Below are 22,036 nucleotides of genomic sequence, written 5' to 3' on the forward strand. Positions count from 1 at the left end.
CAGGGCTCAGTCCTACCTCGCCTGAATGGTCGGCCGCTGCACTCTACACGCCTCGGATTGAAATTTCACCTTGGATTGGGATTTCGCTTTGACGAAGCTCGCTTTACTGTATCATTCCCACAGACAACGCCAATTGTTGATGCGTGGATTTTGACCTTCCGGCTCTTCTTCTCGCACACACCAAACTCGATGATAAAGGAACCGATACCTGCAAAATCAAATCGATCTAAACCGGTGTGACCTTAGTCACACGGGCTTCGATGCTTAAGTTAACGAGGGAGAGTTGAGAAAATAATTAGCTAAGGATTAGTCACCTGCCTCTTCAGGGTAGGATCTCACTGTACATATAGCCGTGAAGATGATTCCAGAACCTCCATAACCAAACCCTAATTCGACGTTGCAGGGCTCGAGGGATCGTAGATCGTAGGCGGAAGATTCATGGGCTGGGTCGTGGGCCGAGCAGGGGTCGGGAACGAGAAGTGGTCGGGACCAAGAAGGGGTCGAGACCGAGCAGGGGTCGGGACCGAGCCCTCTCGGCCCGGTTAGTTCTCCGCTGGTCGCTTTCCTCGTTCTTTGCCCCGACGCTAGGTCGTTCTTTGGGCCGGTCCGTTACGTCACGGGTCGGTCTCCCCCAATCGATGATTTTAGGCTTCAACTCCTTGTCCCGTTTCAGGTCGTTTTTGTTCTCCATAACAAAATTCATGTTAGCTCTACAGGTCGAAGGCATTAACAATCTTTCTTAAAAGTCATAATTTTGAATGTTTATCAATTGTAACATTCTTTCTAATTAATTATCTTTTTAGAAGAAAAAACCCCAATAAATATTTATATGAATTTAAAGAGGAGAGAAATTAATTAGTTTGTCAATTTAGATAGGAAACAGAAAATTAAAAGGCATAATTTAAATGTGTGGTGCTAATGAGAGGCTTAAATCATTACCCCGACCATATATGTTGGAATAAATAATAATAATGATAATAATTGTTAGTTAAGTTTTATAGAAAAAACTATAAAAATAAAAAACTGACCAACAAGCACTCAAATTAACAAATAAAGCTCTTTCACTCTTCTAAAATAAGTTAAAAGTCAGTAATATTAAGACCATTTTCATGATCGTGATATATTTTATTAATATTTTTTAATATTTCATCGATATATATATAGATATACTATAAAGACATTGAATCTAGTAGGACATATGAAAATATCCATCGGACAACCCCACCCACTACCAAGTGGTCGAAACTTGGTTGATCATGACCTATGTCAATCAAGCTTTAGCCTGTTGGATTTGTAAGGAATTCAAACAAAGTTCCACATTAGCTAGGGAAGTGAATGATCATGGGTATACAAGAGAAGACAATTATCTCCATTGCTATGAGGCATTTTGGGTGAAACCAAAAGTAAAGTCATGTCGGCGTACGAGGAGTATCGTTGTCCTTAACGCAGCCCTTAGTGGGCCAAGCCGCGCACTTCCAGTTGACTTATGGATTTGGACTTTTCCCGTCCTTTCTTCTCATTTGAACCCGTATTAATTCTGTAGCTTACGTGTCCGGTTGGATTTAAATCCATAGCACGGGACATATATGGAAATACCACCAAGTGTGAGTCTAAGTTTGGGGAGGTAAAAGATATATGTACCTAGGTGTGGTGAGTTGTCACTTTTCAGCTTTGGTTCCACGCTTATATGGGTGGGCTGCGTATCGAGTGGATCAGATTCCATTTGAGTGTACGTATAAGCTGAGAAGTGTACACAAAAAGTAAAAAGAAAAACAAACACAAAACTGACAAAAGAGAGAGATTGAATAATGGTGAGGGTTTTAGGGGTTCCAGTTTTGGCGATGGTTTTGGTTCAAATTGCTTATTCTGTGATGAACTTAATGTACAAGTTGGCTGTGGAAGATGGGATGAATATGAGGGTTTTGGTTGCTTATCGTGCCTTCTTTGCTGCTGCTTTTATGGCTCCTCTTGCTCTACTTATTGAAAGGTTTTTTCCTTTTTTTTTTTATTTTCGTTCTCGCGATCTCTATTCACGTGCCGATACTTTTGTTTTTTCAATCCAAAAACCTATGTTTGAATTGAAATTTAAGATACCGGTGCAACTTCTCTCCCTATGAAAACATACACTAATATAGCTAAAACAAAATTTGTGACAAAGCATCTTTGAGTGATGACTAGTACTTAATTACATTCTAGTTTTAAAAATCTTATATCGAAAACATAAGTTGAATTTACTCTAACCCTATTAATAACTTTAACTTTTAAGTAACTATCATGAGTGATTAATTGGTCAAAACAAATCAAGGTAAATTAAATCAAAAGGATTTAGAAGGAATGGGTTGAAACTTTATGATGGTCACGTACCTAAGAATTAATTTCATATGTTTTCTTGGCAACTAAATGTTGTAGTAGGGTTTGACTGGCCGGTGACACCCGTGGGCCCGAGGTCTCAACCAATTTTTTTAATTTTTAAATGTTATTTATTGATTTTTTAAAATTGGAAGTATATAGTTTGAACTCCTTTTATCTCTTATAAATTTAATTTTTGCACCATATTTTCTTTTATGAATTTTAATTTATAAAAAATATTAACAAAGATATAGTAGTAAATTATTTAATTTGTAGATACTATATATTAATTTATTAATTTTTGTTCCAATTTCGTTTTTAAATTTCATATAATATTTCTCTTTATATTAGATTAATTTTTTTTTTTTAAAATTAGACACACGCTAGCTACTATTATGATTTCTGTGTGCATCCTAGGATACTATGTAATGGGTATGGGAAGGATCTAGTGGCCAAAAAAAGGTTTGGAAAGGGACTTGTACAGACTTTGAAGGTAAAAGTTCAAATTTGTTGGTGACAACTTTTGTAAGATAAAGTCTCGATAACTGAGATTCCATGGTAATAATTGAGAGGCGTGTAAGCTAGCATAAATAGAGTCTATATATAAAAGATCATTATGTAATTATATTGTTAATATAACTATATTAAAGTAGGAAAGAATAATTTTAAATTTCTACAACGTTAAGTTTCTCTCTATTAATTTTTCACATAATTAAGAGCGCGTGTGTATGATCTCATGTTAAAAATTTATATATTTTCAGGTATCTTCTTGTTCATTTTCTAATCTGTCTCGTCTCCATATATTATATATATATATATATAGCTTAGGTAAGTTTTTAAATTTTGTGGTGATTTAATATATACATTATTTGGAGAGGTTTACAAATATTGTACATTGGAGTGTAAGATTAGTATAAACCTATATAAACTTACCTAAACATTCACAAGTAAAAAGTAAAATAGAATTCGAAGGAGAGTTGTTTATTCAAATAATTTTAACTTTTGTAAACGGAAACTTCACTGTTTGTATTAGGTAAAAAGATAATTATCATAATAAAGCTTCACATAACCGATAAAATGATCTGATGCATAATTATATTAACAAAAATTGCAGGAAAAGGCTACCCAAACTATCGAGGGTGATACTTTACCAAGCATTTCTTTGTGGATTATTAGGGTAAGTTTTCAAATTTCACTTCCCCTATATATAATGGTTAATTTTTTAATTAGATTATTGAGTACTTAAATATCTGTTTGGTAACGTTTTGTTACTCGTTTCAATTATGAGAAACATAAGCATTTAGTAACGGTTCATATTTCTCATTTCTCATTTATAAGAAACATATAAAAAATTTTGTGGAAATTTTGGAAACACGAAATCAAGAACGTTTAATCGTTGTTTTTGTTTCCTTCTTTTCTATATATATATATAAAATATATTGTAATAATTAGTACTTGTGTTGTTTCACTCAAAAATACATTTTTTGTTCCTACATGTCTAATACAACATTGTATGCACAGGATAACACTTTCGCAAAATTTATACATCGAGGGTTTAGCTCTGACATCAGCAACATTTGCCGTGGTTATGACTAATCTCAATCCTGCATTCACATTGGTGTTCGCCATTTGTTTTGGGTAATCATATTCTAATTTCCAAATGTTAAGTACATATTTTTATAAAAACTAAATTTAAACACTTAAAATACCGAAACTAAAATGGAAGAAACCGAAATAAAAATTTTGGAATTTTGGGGAGGCATGAGGTAGGATGGAGAAATTAAAGGTGGAAACGAGGGCAGGAAAGGCCAAGGTTGTAGGGACAGTGGTGGGAATGGGTGGGGCCATGCTCTCCACACTCTACACAGGCATTCAAATTCCCATCTCCACCGCACATCTGCATCGCCATCAAACCCCACATCGCCACGTGGCAGCATCGCACGCCTCCTTCGTCACACACCTTTTTGGCTCCCTCTTCGCTCTCTCCAGTTCTGCATTTTATGCACTCTGGTTAATAGCTCAGGTGAGTTTACGCCTCCATTTCTCTTACTTTACTTCCTAAACCAAATGGACTTCCACTTCCACGTTTTAAAAATTTTAGGTTTAAATACTTTTTCGTCGTTTTTATTTCGATCTGTCAAGGACAACAATATCCGAGTATCTCATATCTCCATAATGGTATGATATTGTCTGTTTTTTACATAGCCCTCGCAGCTTTGTTTTTAGTTTCACTTAAAAAGCCACATATCCAAAAGGTCTCATGAGTACCCATGATCATTTTCTTCCCTAACCAATATGGATTTTGTTTGCACTCTCTTTACAAACCCAATACGATCTCTATATTTTTAAAAGGTTATTATTATTTGTAAGAATTTTTAACACAAATTTTATATAAGCTAATAGAATTCTTTTAATAGTTAACATGACTATCACTCAACTGGTCGTGGCACCTATCAAATACCAAAACTCTATAGTGGATGAAGTATCATGCTAAAACTTTAATCGAAATAAATGAGGTAAGAATGAAAATAAAGGGATCACTTTATTTTAAAGTATAGGGACAAGAATGAACATTTCAAGATTACAATAATCAAAATGGACCAAAGTCGAAAGTAAGGATCCAAAAGAATATTTAAAACTTAAATTTTAAAAATTCTTTGAATCTTCAATTTTGTATCTAACAAAAGTCTCTTAATTTAAAATTTTTTTTTCTATTGGACACAAAATAAAAAATTTATAGATTTATTAGATAATTAGAGATATAGTTTAATAAAAATAATATAATAAATTAATTGTGTCTCATGCATAAATGAAAATGAACGTACTGCATACTTTGGAAATATTAGTTTTCTTTTTCCCTCCAATTATATTATGCAAAGATCATTCTCCAGAGGGTGTCTAAATACACAAGGAAAAGTTGGTTTCTTACACTTATGCTTTAACTCAGCAATTTTAATTTCTCCAAAAAAAAGAAAAACTCAGCAATTTTATTTTTTATTTTCTATTTTTAAAAATTAAATTTATAAACTCTAGTTTTATTCGTGTATTTATTTATTTAACATATATTTTCTTAAAAACGTTTCCAAAATCTAAGCTAAATTCTATGAAAAAACTAATTTTCTAAAAGTTATTATTATTATTTTAAATTTAACTAAAAATTTAAATATATTTTTGAAAAAAACGAAAACATATTAAAAAAATTGTGACCAAACAAACATAAATTTAAAAACAAAAAATTAAAAATGAAAGGTTTATCAAATGAAGAGCTTCAATGAATTAACCTTAAATTTTTAATTTCGTTATATATATTTTTGTAATTGATAATTTATCAATTGAATTCACGAGTTACTCCCTAGTTCAATTTTGAAGAGATAGTAATTACATAATTTATTCAAATTAAAAGAGTCTGAATAATTTGTCTTTGGGAAATAACGAAGTGCCACAGAATAATTTGTCTCTTGGGAATAACGAAGTGCCACAGACATGCGTCCTTATGGTATCACCTATCATGAAGTCGTGTCGTTCAGTTCAGGAAATTACGAGTCATGATTATGTAGATCGATTAGCGTTAGCCGCACGGCATCGATTTCAAAGTTGATAATTTGAATTTTGTGATGGTAATTTGAAGGGGAAGATGAACGAGTCGTACCCTTACTATTACTCGAGCACTGCTCTGGTGACGGCAATGGGGTTTGCTCAATCGCTTATTGTTGGACTCTGCACAGAGAGAGATTGGGATCAGTGGAGGCTTGGCTTCAATATTAGGCTTCTGTCAGCTGCTTATTCGGTACTCTCAACCTTTCATAAAATTTCATTTCATTAAACTTTATTTACAAATTTTTCTTTTCATATATACATATATATATATATATATTCTCACAATAATTGTTAACACGGGAAACAATAGTAAATAAAGAAAAGCTATTTTCTAATTTTGACTTTTCTATATTTGATTACGAGAGTAGTGCTTTATATTTATACAACAAAACCCCTTTGAATCAAGATGATAAAAGTATCTATAACAGAAACAAATACTATACAGGCCAACAACTAAACGGATAGCAACAATTACTCAGTAAATTTGTTGAAGGAAGATTATGTAGATTACTTGGTAAATTTGTTGACGGAAGATCTGTAGTGGATGAGGTGGCGTTGTTGTGATTAACAAAACTCTACGCTTCATGTTTATCCTTGACATCCCCCTTCAAACGAGAGGTGAGGTCAACAAGCTCGAGTTTGGAGTGCAAAAGACAAAACTGCGAGTGAGTGAGGGGTTTCGTGAGACCGCCGGCTAGCTGATCTGCAGAAGGGACATAGCGAACCTCAAGGGACCCACGAAGTACTTGATCTCTGTTGCGTCCACGTAACCGTGTTGACAACACGTGTAAGTATACACAAATTACCAATTGTAGCACGAAATGAGGTCGAATCCACAGCGACTTTGGATTATATTCTAAACAATGTTCGTAGATACCAAAAACATAAAAACAAAAAAATATAGATGATTGTGTTGAAAGTAAAAGAAAATATCATAAACAAGGAGTAAATGATCTCAAGAGCAGACACACTTCACAATGTTGATAACAGAAAGAAGTTACAGCACAGGACAACGAAAAATGGGGGATAACAGATATGGGAAAGTGGGGGAGACTTAACATGCTTTCACTGACTTTTCAACCTATCCTCTAGGAAGACAACATTCATTAGTGTTCAACTCAACATGATTCCCTTCCGAGACACCCAAACATGGATACCCACAACTCCCGTTGCTAAGTTTCCAAGCAATATATACAAGTTCTAAGCATGATTAGAGGACCACATTCCTGAGTATCCACAAATTACTATAGAAAAGTACTAATCACAAATAGAGCAAGTTAGCAACCCGTAAGCCCTCCGGGTCAATACAGATGTTAGCATACAAAATAGAGTGGCCAGCAATGTCTGGTAAGATTTAAAAAATAAAAACAGCTCTATTTAAAAGCGAACGAAATCAGCTAGAGGTTTGGTTGCTTATCAGCTACAACATGTAAATCTCCCCCAAAATGGGATTTTGTTCATGGAGAAAGAAGAACATACAATAGGTAAAGGAAGAAGACAACTCATCTCAAGGAAATAGCAGAAAAACTGAGAAAGAAGATGATAGTTTGATGCAACAGTCGAATATCTCTCTCTGTTGTCAACTTTCTCCCCCGAAAATGGAGAAATTCCTCCTCCTTATCGTTTCAGTTCTCAAAAGCGGGTCTCCATTGGGATCTGTGTGTGGTGGCTAGGGCAAAATGTTCCTTTTATATCGTGTCCTATTTTTAGGGCACCCAGCTGAAGATTGTATGGACATGGTAAATTCTCGTGTCTGGGCTGTTACTGGGTTGTTACTGCGCAGTAATTCCATGCTCCCGCATTGCGTCGCTCCAACTTTCGTCTGATTTGCCTTGAACATGCTTCATCCACTCTTCTCTGGGCTTAGCACTCTCTTCATGCTTTGTCTTCTTTTTCCAAACCTTGTATTTAAGCTAGAAATAAGATAATTTAGCGCAATATTTAGCTAAAGCATTAAAGACCCGGGACTTTAGCTCGAAGTTCGGTTTATAAGATTTTACATGATGTTTAAGAGCTAAAACCGACACACTTTAAAATTTCTTTATATAAAATCACCCAAATAATTACTAGAATAACTCTCTTTTGAAGAATTATCACACCCCCAAACTTAAAATCTTGCTTGTTCCCAAGCAAGAGCATGCATATTACCTCTGCTCACAAAAGAAGAATATTAGAAACTTGCACTTCAAATATCCAGCCCTATGCCTCAACCTTTCACTTTGATTAGCAACGCTAGAACTTACATACTCTGCTATAGTGCTTCAGCTGAGCAAAGAAATGAAAGCAGCCTAAGTTTGTTAACACTCTGGAAAGACGCTATTTTCTGCCCACTCTAGCTTCCTTATATTTCCCAACCTCAAACTTAACTTTTCCTAGAGATTCCTTTCTCAAGCCTCTTTCAATAGCCTAAACCTTTTAACCTTTGCACTACTAAGTTGGGCTTCTTTAACCATGGGCTACTAACCCTTCCTAATCCCACAGCCTTTTTATGCTCTGGATGCAGGCTACTAGCCCGTCCTTTATTGAGGAATTTATTAATTTAATTTTATTTTTTTAGACTGAATTACAGAATTAGAAAGATTCGTGGTTATATACATATGCTAATAAAGGTATAAGAACTGAAAGTTCACTCCGTCAAACTTTAAAGGATGCATTGTCCTTAATGCAACTAAGGACATCTAGAATATAATGCTCCAGCGCACCCCAAACTTAAAGCGAGACTAATATGAAATTGAGAAGAATGGTCGCTAAGTGTATAAATACAGGAGTAAAGGGCGATTGCTAGCAACTACGGGGATCAACTAGAAGAGGTTCATGCTAGCTATACAAAGATAAAGGTTGGCTTTGGATAGATAACCATTGAAATTCCTCTCTAAGGTAAGCGCTACCTGGGGCCAGTACTACGAGAGGGATGCTAGGGCATGGGCAGGCAAACATGACCCTGGGGGTGAGCAAAAAAAGGCTAACACTCATTAAAATGCTCCAACATCAATAGGGAAAACTGCGTACTAGCAAGCTCTAGCATCGAGACTATACATACGGGGCAGGGTAAAAGGCAAATGTTGAGAACACAGGATTGCTAACAGCTTTCTTTTTATCATCACTTTTAGGGAGATTCACATACTGAACTACAAAAAGAAAAATATGCAAAGACGGATTTGAAAGACAGAAATTTAAAATGCATAAATTAAAATTGAACTAAACTAGACTAAGGAAAATAAAATGTAACAACAACTAGGGGGGTCATTTTTCAGAGCAAAAAGGAAAGGAACTTCCCTCTCCCAGGTCAAACATGTCAATGTTCTTTGCCTTCTTTCTCATCCAACGAGTCGCCCGTGGGTCGATCTTCCTCTCTGGATCTATTGTCTTCTTCCCTCTCTTTGCGGCTGGGGCATGCTCCTGTGAAATAGCTGCAACATGGGGAAATGAAAATTCTCTTTTTTACCTTTATGTTTTTCTTGGAAGAGGTGACTGAAGTTGCTCCCACTTGCTCAATTCGTACCTTGGCCAATGACTTGGGAAGGTTTTGCCTTTTTCTCTTTGCTGCATGATGCTTCCAGCTCTATTTTTCTTCTAGTCCTTGCTTTAGAACCTTTTAGAGTCGGTTTGATGTCGGGTGGCTCTTTTTTAGGTAATTTTGCTAGCTTTTCCTCTGCAGTGATGTGCATTTTATCCACCGAGGCTGTAAGACTATGTTCTTGATTGAGGGCAGAAGATACTGGAGCATCTGCCCTCTCTCCACTTGGTTGCCCCTCACTAACTTCTGCATGCTATGCTGGGGCACTTGACGGCTCAACATTTTTATACTCTTCTCCCGGTGCTAGGGTCTCTATCTCCGCGGTAGCATATTCCTTTACCATCATCTCTTTATTCCTATCACCAAAACCTTCTTGAGCTCCAACATCCCTACTTACACTATGCTCCAGCATTGCTTCTGCACTTGATTCCTCCATTAAAGCTTCATCTAAAATCTTAAACACTGAGCATTCTTCTGATTTAGTAGGAAACTTCATGGAATCATAGACTGGGAACTTCACTTCTTGATCTTGAACGCGCATTGTCAGCTCTCCTTTATGGACATGCACGAGTGCTCTTTCAGTGGCAAGGAATGGCCTCCCAAGGATGATAGAAACCTCCTTATCTACATCATAATCCAAAATAATAAAGTTAGTAGGGAAAATAAATTTATCTACCTGTACCAGAACATTTTCGATTTTCCCTTCTGAATGCGTGATTGATCGGTTTGCTAGTTGCAATGTGACTGTTGTTGGCCATGCTTCTCCCATTCCCAGCTTTTTGTAGATGGACAAGGGCATGAGATTGATATTTGCCCTCAGATCGTAGAGTGCTTAACCTATCTTCTGTCCTCCAATGGAAATAGGTATGGTAAAGCTCCCAGGATCCTTTATCTTTTCCAAAACTTTGTTTGTAATAATAGTTTGTAGGCCTTGGTCATTGCCACAGTTTCATATTCTTCCAGCTTGTATTTCTTTGTGAGAATGTCCTTAAGGAAGCGCACATAAGTCGACATTTGCTCCAATGCTTCCACCAGTGGTATGTTGACATGCAGCTGCTTCAGCACATCCAAGAACTTTCTAAATTGCACATCCTACTCTTTCTTTTGCAGCCGTTTTGGATATGGTGGTGTGGGTCGATACTAAGTTGGAGCATTTTCATGCTCTGTCTGCTTCTGTTTTTCAGTCATGTGCAGATGTGATGCTTCTGCTTTGGCTGCCCTAACTTTTACTGGGTTGACCTCTTTGATTGTATTGCTTTGCAGTTCCACTATCTGCTTGTTACTGTTAACTAACTGCCTGAGGTTTTCCTTTTTTTGACTGACATGATTATAGGTGTTCCGGCTGACTCGCATTCTTTTGTTTGTAGCCCACTTCTTTCATCTTGATTTAACTCTTTATGGATTCTTGGAACATTTGGATAAGCAGTAGGCAATGTCTTGCCACTCCGCAATGTCAGAGCATTACATTGTTTCTTCCCATCCCTTTTAGGCACCTTAATATCACTGGGCAGCACTCCATAAAGCCTACCTTCAGATCTGTTGCCAACTGACCCATCTGCATTTCCAGATTCCTCAGCGATGCTGCCTAACTTTTCACCATGGTATCATTATTTTCCATATATTGTTTCATCAGATTCTCCAAAGATGCGAATGATCCTTCAGATTGCCTGTGCACTACTACCTGACCTTGGGTTGAGAAGCCTGAGGAATAACTTCCTTTTTGCTGATATGCTAGAGCATTAGATGTACCAGCATTGTTTCCTCCATGATTTTCGCTCCAACATAATTAGAGTGGTTCTTCCAGCCGGGGTTATACATATTGGAATATGAGTTGTTTCTGCTGTTTAGTGGATTCCCCAAATAGTACACCGACTCTGAACTGCCAGGGCAATTGTTGTAATGATGCTCTCCTTTGCAAAAATAACAAGAAATCCCTTGGATATGGCAGACGTTTGCTTTACCGGCAGATGCTCCCGCTGCGTTTTGCTGCGTCATACTCCTCATAACCAAGTCTGTCAGATTCTCAATCTTTGAATTCAATGCAGAGTATGACTCGGATTTGTTCAATCCCTTGCTTCCTCTCCCTTGGATGGCTCTAGGGTCAGACCATGAATGATTGTTCGACAATATCCTCTCTAAGATATTGAATGCTTCATCATAAGGTTTTGCTAGCAAAGCCCCATTTGCTGACGCATCGATGACCAAGCGCTTCGCATTGTCTAAACCATTGTAATACATTTCGATCTGGATGCATTTCAGGATCCCGTGGTGGGGCATTTTTGCAGAAGTCACTTGAAACGCTCCCAAGATTCGCTAACTGACTCCCCAGAAAATTGCTGAAAGTTGTTGATTTCGCTTCTGTACTTAGCATTTTTTCTTGGCGGGAAGTACTTCATCAAAAACTTTCCCGCCAAGTTGTCCCAGCTTGTAATCGATTCTACAGGGAGTGACTCCAACCAAGTCCTCGCTTCATCTCTAAGTGAATAAGGGAACAACTTAAGCCGTAACACTTATTTGTTGCATCCTTCATCCTCAAACGAATTACAAACTCCCATAAAAAGCTTCAGATGTGAATGTGGGTTCTCTGTAAGATGTTCGTGAAATTGGCCCACTGTCTGGAGCATTTGAAACATAACTAACTTAAGTTCCAATTTTAGGGCTGCAATTTTTGGCTCCATGATGACTGGGTTGAAATTATAAAATGTCGGAGCTGCATACAACCTGATTTCTCTGTCGATGTCATCTGCCAGTAATACAACATTGAAAGGGGGTACTGCTACCTCAGGGTCATCAACAACAAGAAGCCTGTCTACTATTTCCTCAATCCTCACATTTGGTGAAATAGGCTGGCGCATATTTGGGTTAGGCGGATTCATGTTTGCTTCAGTTTGGACTCTCAATTCTCTTCAATTCCTATGGAACGTGAGTTCTATCTCGTGATCTATAATTTATTCCAAGCTCTCAAAATCGTTCATGCACCTACAGCCACACAAAAATGTGAGAACGAGAAAACTCAATTAAGCACCGTATCTACAAACACTATTGTTGGAATAACATCACTAAGTCTCCGGCAATAGCACAAGAAACTTGTTGCGTCCACACAAACGTGTTGACAACACGTGTAAGTATACACGGAATTATCGATTGTAGCACGAAACGAGGTAAAATCCACAAGGACTTTGGATTATATTCTGAACTATGTTTGCAGATACCAAAAATATAAAAACAAGAGAATATAGATGATTGTGTCGAAAGTAAAAGAAAGTATCATAAATAAGCAGTAAATGATCTCAAGAGCAGACACACTTCACAATGTTGATAACAGAAATAAGTTACAGCATAGAACAGCGAAAAATGGGGGATAACAGATATGAGAAAGTGGGGGAGACTTAACATGCTTTCACTGACTTTTCAACCTACCCTCTAAGAAGACAACATTCATTAGTGCTCAACTCAACATGGTTCCCTTCTGAGACACTCAAACATGGATACCCACAACTCACGTTGCTAAGTTTCCAAGCAATATATACAAGTTCTAAGCATGATTAGGGGACCCCATTCCTGAGTATCCAGAAATTTCTATAAAAAAGTAATAATCACAAATAAAGCAAGTCAACAACCCGTAAGCCCTCCCGGGTCAATACAGATGCTAGCATACAGAACAGAGTGACCAAAAATGTCTGGTAAGATTTAAGAAATAAAAACAACTCTATTTAAAAACGAACGAAAACAGTTAGAGATTTGGTTGCTTATCAGCTACAGCATGTAAATTCTTCCAAAATGGGGTTTCGTTCATGGAGAAAGAAGAAAATACAATGGGTAAAGGAAGAAGACAACCTATCTCAAGGAAATAGCAGAAAAACCGAGAAAGAAGATGACAGCTCGATGCAGCAGTCGAATATCTCCCTCTGTCATCAGCTTTCTCTCCCGAAAATGGAAAGATTCCTCCTCCTTATCATTTCAGCTCTCAAAAGCGTGTCTCCATTGAGATCTGTGTGTGGCGGCTAGGGCAAAATGTCTCTTTTATATCAAGTCCCATTTTTAGGGCGCCCAGCTGAAGATTGTACGGACATGGTAAATTCCCGTGCCTTGGCTGTTACTGCATAGTAATTTCATGCTCCCGCGTTGTGTTGCTCCAACTTTCGTCTGCTCTGTCTTGAACATGCTTCATCCATTTTTCTCTGGGCTTAGCACTCTCTTCATGCTTTATCTTCTTTTTCCAAACCTTGCATTTAAGCTAGAAATAAGAGAATTTATCGCAATATTTAGCTAAAGCATTCAAGACCTGGGACTTTAGCTTGAAGTTTGGTTTATAAGATTTTTCATGATGTTTAAGAGCTAAAACCGACACATTTTGACATTTCTTTGTATAAAATCACTCAAATAATTACTAAAATAACTCTCTTTCGGAGGGTTATCAATCTCGAACAAAGTGCATGTCAACCTCGATGTGTTTAGTACAAGTATGGAACATACGATGGGCAGCAAAAGCTCCAGCACTTAAATTATCGCACCATAGGATAGGAGTAGTAGGTGAAGGCACGCCGATTTCACTTAGTAATTGGCAAAGCCAAATATTCTCTACTGAGGCATGAGAAAAAGCCTGGTACTCTGACTCCATGCTAGAACGAGCGACCGCTATCTGCTTTTTGGAAGACCAAGATACAAAAGTATGTCCAAAAAACACACAGTAGGCTGCAACAGATTTTTCGATCATGAATATGTGAGGCCCAATCGGCATATGAATAGGCTGAGATGGATAATAGGTCACTGGGTTGTATCAATAGTCCTATAGTCTTAGTGCCAATAAGATATCGAAGCACACATTTTGTAGCCTACCAATGGACATCCGTCGGTCGTTTCAAGAACTGGCTGAGATTAACAATATAGGAAATGTCCGATCAAGTATTAGTAAGAGAACAATAGAAATACCATGCCGATAAATAAACAAAGAAGTGCCGGATTTGGAATTAACAAAATCTCAAGAAAGTAAGTAGATTTTAGCGTTTCATTCCACACTCGCGGTGCTTGTTTCAGTCTATAAATTGCTTTATCGATTTTACACACAAAATCTGGAAATTTAGGATCCACATAACCCGGTGGTTGTTGCATGTATACATCTTCGCCAAATGTACCATTGAGAAAAGCATTGTTAAAGTCCAATTGACAGAGAATCCAACCACTCGACACAGCGAGTGTAAGAACTACGCAAATAGTTGAGGCCTTAACTACCGGACTGAACATCTCAAAAAAATCAATGCTTGGATTCTGATGAAATCTCTATGCAACCAAGCGCGCCTTATTGTGCTGAATCGAACGATCCGAGTTTCATTTAATACGAAAAATCCACTTGTTCCCAACAACATTCATTGAATGTGAGAATGGAACAAGATGCCACATACGGTTCTTTACCAATGCATCAAACTCAAGATCCATGGCCTCCTTCCACTGTGGTGTAGCCAAGGCATCCTTCACTCGAGTATGCTCTGTAAGTAACCAATCTGTAGCAGTGGTAGAGACCCATGATTTTGGCTTAAACACGCCTGCCTGGGCTCTTGTAATTATATGGAGAGTGTTCTGTACAGGGGTTGATGCATGTTGGGAAGTGGGTTGGGACGGCTCAGGTGTGGAAGAATCAATTGGAGAAGAAGAGGAAGATGGATTTTGGGACACCGTAGGAAAAGTGAGTTCAAAAAGAGGTGAGATGGCTGCTGGTAGGGAAGATATAGGAGGAGATAAATTTAAGCTAGGTGAGATAGGTGGTTGTGGTGATGACACATGAGGAGACAAATTTTGAGTTGGGTTATATGTTGTGAGGAGGACAGCACATGAGGTTGGTGTAATGGGCTGGACATGTGCCAACAGAGTGGACTAGGTAGGTGGCTGGTGGGGAATCAAGTTAGGAAACCATGTAGCAAGTGAAGGGGCTGGTGCAATCGGAGAGCCAGTGACAAAGGCCTCAAATCTAGTCGCAAAAGGAAATTCATCCTCGTTGAAACGGACATGACGGGAGATAAAAATTCTACCAGATGAATTGAGACATTTGCAGCCTTTATGAACCGAGCTTGGACCAAAATACACACATTTTTCAGAATGGAATTGAAATTTATGCACATGACAGGGACGTAGACATGGGTAGCAAGAACAACCAAATGTCTTAAAGACCAGAAAAATTGAGCCTTGTATTAAGCAGTAACTCCATAGGAGATTTATCATGTATCACTATAGATAGAAGGCCATTAATGAGCAGCGTGGAGGTCAAAAATGCATCCAGCAGTAACGACATTGAAGTTTGGGTAAGCAATATAAGACCAGTCTCAACAATTTGACGATGTCTTCGCTCTACCCAACCATTCTGTGCTGATGTAAAAGAACAAGAGCATGGAGAAGTAATACCCAATTGAAAATATAACTGATGAATGCATTTGTGTTCTCCACCATTATCTTATTGTAACACTTTAACTGAACTATTAAATTGGGTCTTTACTAAAGCAACAAAATGACAAAATGATTAAACACGGCAAGGGTATCACTCTTCAATTTAAGAGGATAATCCAGGAAAATCAACTAAAATCATCAAGAAAGTGAACATAGTACCGATACCCATCAACTGACTCAAGCGGAGCTGAATCCCATAGGTCCGTGTGAACCAAATCAAATGGAGCAGTAGCAAGAATTTGAATTGGCGAACGAAACAACATGAGATTTACCAAATTGACATGATTCACAAAATGTGAAAATATCATTCACTTTTACCGGTAGAAGACAATTTTTAACTAATAAATCAAGAACTTTGGAAGATGGGTGTCCAAGTCTTCGATGCCACGTAACTTTAGACACCACAAAATTTACACTAAGAGCAAAATTAGAAAGAATATAAGCAGAGTGAGAAACTTTATCATTAGCCAACTCCAAGCAACCCGTAGTGTGACTTGAAGCACTACCAGTGACTGCACCTCCAGTGTCAAGTTGGTAAAGTCCATCTTTAAGAGACCCCTTCAGCACTACCTTGCCCGAATGAATGTCCTTTACAAGACAGAAATTAGCATGAAATTCCAAAAACACATCATTATCTCGAGCAAGTTTTGACACACTTACAAGATTTTTAGCAATGTCAGGCACACAAAGTACATTCTCATGATTAAACAATATGATCAGAGGTAAACAAGATTTACCAACATGAGAAATCATCAATTTATTTTCATTAGCGACTTTCACTTTTTCCGTACTTCCATACTACGGAAGGATGTATAATATTATGGTAGTTCGCTGTCACATGATTTAAGGCACCACTGTCAACATACCAATTTGGATCTAGGACAGTTTCAGGATTTGCCACAAAATGATTGGTGTTCTCTGTTGTGAGAAAGGCATGGGGAGCTCGACTTGGATTATTTCTCCCATTTTGTGCATATGAACCATTGGGATTTCCAGTTTTTCCTTGATTTAAATTAGACCCTGCAAACTGTTTATCAAATCTGTGATAACAACCTGACAAATGAGACGATTGTTGTTGTTCCAACGACCTCTGCCACGACTTCGACCTCTACCACCCCTTTGATTATTATTAAAATGTTAGGTTTGCCGAATATTTTGTACTTGGGTGTTAAAGTATGTCTGTCATTGTCCGCCATGAACATTATTTTTGTTGTTTGCCATATTCACTTAGGTTGAATTAAATGGTAGCACTTTTCTGGGTGTTAGGGAGTTCAAATCTTTTTTCAAAGACAAGTAACTCTGCCTGCATTTCAGACCATGTAATTCATGTTCTTCCTTGAATCACAACAACAACTGGATTGTACTCTTCATATCCTAGTAAAACTTGAGAAATTAGTGAATGAGTAAAGACAGGACGACCCGTTTGACCCAAATTGTCACCATGAGACTTCATCACACGCAAATAATCAACCATTTTTAGAGAACTTTTACGAGTTTGTTGAAATACCTGACGAAGATGATCTTCCTCTGCTCGAGATTGAACTCCAAATAGCTCTTGAATGGCTGTCCAGAGATTACTAGCATTCTCGTATCCCATCACTTGAGTCGCCACCTCAGGGGTCATATAATTTTATAAAGCCATCCAAGGAGAAGTTGATCTATGGTCATCCAGGACTCGTACAGTGGATTTATCGTTGCTGACATAGTAGTTGCAGAGCATGACGCTTCTGTCACTATTGCTTCTGAGCTTGACGCTACAGTCACCATTTCAGTGGAGGTAAGCGTATTTGTTACCAATTAACGAACCTAGGAGGGCATGGTTTTTCACCAGATAAGTGTCCCTCCAACTTATAGTTGCGTAGAATGGGTAATGCAAGATTTTTCCAAAGAAGATAGTTGCTTTGATCCAATTTTATGGTGGTTATCTAGTTGAGCAATTGATTGAGGGGAGGATTGTTGAAAGTTTGATTTGCAGAGGATGCATTGTTGGACGACGAGACGTTGGCGATGGTAGCTCTGATACCAAGTGAGGAAACAATAGTAAATAAAGAAAAGCTATTTTCTAGCTTTGATTTGTTTGTATTTGATTACGAGAGCAGTGCTTTATATTTATACAATCAATTTGTTGTTTACTTATCTATAATGGTAGCTCTAAAACCTTAAACCATAAATACTGGCAACAACTAAACGGATAACAATTGAAGGAAGATTCTGTGGATTACATAGTAAATTTGTTGGAGAAAGATTCTGTAGTGGTTGAGGTGGCGTTGTTGTGATTAACAAAACTGTACGCCATTGTTGGGAGATTTTCCCTTCCACAGAAATATCCAAACACAATCAAAGTATATGAAAATAGGAAGAAAACTGTAAAAGCACAAGAATAACGACACAGCAAATTATATTGATTCACCACTAAGAACTACGTTCAGTCTTCCACTCAAATGTGGGTAATTCACTAATAATTGTTTATGCATTAGAATACAAAACTCTCCCCAATAATATACCCTAGAGGTCCCAACAAAAGCCCTCTAGCTTCTAAGTATTATAACACACTATACTTAGGAACAGGAATGAAAAACACTCACTCAACCCACTAGATACAGAATCCTTTTCAACACTGCCCACAACCACTCAAGTCTCTTTTATTACAAATGAAACCTTAACATAAGGACTCTATTTATAAGAGGCCAAATATCCTAATTCTTATAGGAAAATAATATTGTAATCCTTATAAGACAACAATATCCTACTCCCGGTAGGGATTGGTAATAGTGTTGAAAAATTCTTTTTTTCATAGGACATGTGTTTCTTATTTTGGCTCCATAATCCCTAAAAAACTAAGGGCTCCTTTGTTAATGATGTTGTTTCTGCTTTCCTTTCTTAAGGAATAAAAACATAATGACATTTTGTAAATGCTTTCTGTTTCGTATTCGTTTTTTAAATTATTGAAAAAAAATATATAAACATGTTTGGCAATCGTTTTTGGTTTCTCAATTGTAAATCAAAAAAGGTAAAATTTTTATATGAATATTAATTTTTTTATTAAATATTCAACGTTTTATGTTATGTGTATTATGCATTTAAATAATGGGTTTGGTTATGTTTGGGGAAAAACTGGAAATAGGAAAACAAGAAATTAACTTGATTATGTTGTTTTCCAGATTTCAATACAATTTTAGAAACTTTTTAAAAATGAGAAACGAGAAACATATCAAATGCTTGTATATTGCTAAAAACTAGAAACGATCAAAGCATCAAGAAACCATAACATTACTAAATAAGTTTTAAATTGCAATGTAAGATAACAAAAACCAAAATAACACCAAATTGACATCTTGAACATAGCTAAATAGATAAGACACTTATTACCATCCCAAAAATTGATGGTTGTATCTCCCATCCACAAACTAAAAAAGGTAATAATTTTGAAAAATTAGAACACACCTAAATAAAAAATCACCATACACTTGTTAATAAATAGATATAAAATTAACCAGTTGCTTTATTTAACAGTAGCAGCTAGGTTAGTGATTACCAATTGATTGAGGTAAATAAATGACTATTCCCTGAAATAAAAACATATTGATTATCATTATTAAACTAATCAACTAAGGCCAAAACCAACATAGTTCGATCTCCGACCAAAAGATTGTGAGTTCAATCTCTCATCCTCACATATTATACTCAAATAATAATAATAATAATAATCAACCCTGCATCATTGAGTTATTTTTTTATTGCTTTATTTTCAATTATTTTATAAATATTTATTAATATATATATATATATTGTTTTTTTCTTTTCTTTTTTGTGTGTGTGTGGAAGGGAATTGTGACATCAGGAGTGGTGATTGCACTTATATCTTGGTGTGTGAGCAAAAAAGGGCCACTATTTGTATCAAGCTTTAACCCATTGGCCATTGTGGTGATAGCCATTGCTGGGTGTTTAGTTCTTGATGAGAAGTTGCACTTAGGAAGGTATCTCTTTCCCTCCTTTGCTCTACCATTATTTCAAATTTCAAATTTTTCAAACAACCTTTCCAATCTAAATTAACACAACTTGAACATAGTTCAATTGATTAACATATATATCCACGACCAAATTAAAAGGTCGATGAGGTTCGAATCTTTACCTTCACATGTTATTGAACTCAAAGAAAAAAAATAAACTAAAATGTTAAAGTAGTATATGTTTGCAGCATATTGGGGGCAACTTTGATCGTTTGTGGATTGTATATGGTATTGTGGGGCAAAAGTAAAGAGACAAAGTATACGACTGAAGCAGTATCACCTGAAGCTCCCTCGACAACTTAATTATGTAGAGATTGTTGAAAATTTGTAACTGTAATGTTAACTCTGTAAGGATTTTTCTTTTTTTTTTTTATTTACTGAACAAGTAGATGAAGCAAAAATATTAACATTTACTTGGAAGCTCGTTTGGTGTGATATATATTTTTTCATTATCGTTTTCAATCTTAATTTTATTTTTGATAAAATAATAAAAGGGTGCAACTCGAACAATATAGGATTCATTATATAAATTATTGGATAAAAGGTTCTTAACATAGAACCTTAACCAATAATTAATCCAATAGTTAATCGTGAGAGTTTTTATTATTTATATTTATTTATTTTTTGAGTATTGAGATTAGAGATTCCAACTCAGGATGGAAGATTGGTGCCTTAACCAATTGAGATAAGCTCGAGACTAATTGTGAGGCTAAAGAGATGTAAAAATATATTAAAGGAGTGAAATAAAAGTGTTTCAATGCTCATTTTTAATGATGGTATAACACTCGACCCCACCACTGACAACATCAAAAAAATACTCCGACTAAAAATATTTGCATTCATACCGATAAGTAGGAGCTCTTATTGACTTTTTGATATGGCGTATTTTTATTGTTTGCTCAAATTTTTTTAATGAGATTTACGTATCTATTAAATAGTAATAGACCTTAATAAATATACACATTACATCAAACAGTTAATATGACATGAAAATCATATTGAATTGGAGTTAGGAATCCTTTAGGTACTTAGAACTCTAAATTCACAAACATTAAAACTCTCAAAACCAATTTAGCATAACTCCAAGGAAGAGTTAAGTTACCCTTGTTAGATCGAACCCCTTTGAGGAGAATTAGTCCCTAACTCAAGGTTTGAACACCTCACATGAAGGATGTTGGAATAATGGAGCCCAAATAGAAATTAATGTCCTATGAAAAAAAAGATTTTCAACACTACTACAAATTGGGTATTAGATTATGTCATCACTGTGCATTTGTACTACAAATATCCTGGGATGTCACCAAGAACGTTGACTGACATGAGGCCTGCAGCAGTGAGCAATAATTGCTATGCTCGAACTGCAGTAAAGGTTGAGTTACACAAAAGTATCCTACATTTGTTTTATGAGGTCCATAGACATATTAATTATTAATCATTAATCATACCCTTAAAATTTTTGAGATGTTGTCTTCAGAAGCGACGTTGGGATGGGAGCCTGAGACTTCTTTTCCTAAGGTTAGTACTTAAAATCAATTTAGTTACAAATATTTATACAATGTTTTTATTTAACGACTCCTTGTCACAGTATCAACTCTTGTTTTATTTGTTGAAATGGGTGGAGTCAAAACGACGTCAGAACGACCTAGGGATTAGTTGGGATCAAGTCGGTACGCATTGGGATCGAAGAGGGGATGAAAACAAGGGAAAGTGGACGCTGCAGGCCAGAATAGTTGAGAGTGCAACGTCGTGGTGTTGCTATAAGGCACGACGCTACAGCGCCACGGCGTTGTCCTGTTGAGGAGGGCACGGACTTTTGTCCGTCCGTAGCGTCATGGCACTGTTTCGAGTTTATAAATGTTACAATTTCGGATTTAGGGTTTCTTAGCCGAAATTTGAGCCGTTTCAGCCGATTTTTCAGAGGGTTTTCATGGTAATTTGAAGCGAGGTGGCTCGGGTATTGGTAGAGGCATTGGTGCTAATCTAGATCAACGGTGATTAGATCTTGATTCTTGTGAGTTTTTCATTCATGTACCTAAGTATTAATTGTGCTAAAATACTTAGAAGCTAGAGGACTTTTGTTGGGACCTCTAGGAGATATTTTTTTAGGGAGAGTTATTGTATCAAA

At 36.6% G+C, this 22,036-nt stretch overlaps 1 protein-coding gene across 3 annotated transcripts; it reads left to right on the forward strand.

Moving 5' to 3' along the window:
- Positions 1 to 1,763: 1,763 nt before the first annotated feature.
- On the forward strand, positions 1,764 to 20,340 carry LOC111018508 (WAT1-related protein At1g25270-like). 3 transcript variants are annotated; one of them, XM_022294619.2, is made up of 7 exons: positions 1,764 to 1,987; positions 3,464 to 3,526; positions 3,871 to 3,987; positions 4,120 to 4,372; positions 5,978 to 6,136; positions 19,727 to 19,878; positions 20,100 to 20,340. In XM_022294619.2, the coding sequence occupies exons 1-7, from the start codon at positions 1,809 to 1,811 to the stop codon at positions 20,212 to 20,214; spliced, it is 1,038 nt and encodes a 345-aa protein (XP_022150311.1). In that variant the 5' UTR covers positions 1,764 to 1,808; the 3' UTR covers positions 20,215 to 20,340. The 3 variants fall into 3 exon arrangements, with proteins under 3 accessions (XP_022150311.1, XP_087983913.1, XP_087983914.1); XM_088127787.1 differs by having other exon boundaries at positions 20,087 to 20,337; XM_088127788.1 differs by lacking the exons at positions 19,727 to 19,878; positions 20,100 to 20,340 and adding an exon at positions 6,392 to 18,856.
- Positions 20,341 to 22,036: the final 1,696 nt, after the last annotated feature.

This window comes from Momordica charantia, assembly GCF_013281855.1.
Source record: "Momordica charantia cultivar OHB3-1 chromosome 8 unlocalized genomic scaffold, Mcharantia_2.0 BLBB01000008.1, whole genome shotgun sequence".
In the NCBI taxonomy this organism is placed as follows: domain Eukaryota; kingdom Viridiplantae; phylum Streptophyta; class Magnoliopsida; order Cucurbitales; family Cucurbitaceae; genus Momordica; species Momordica charantia.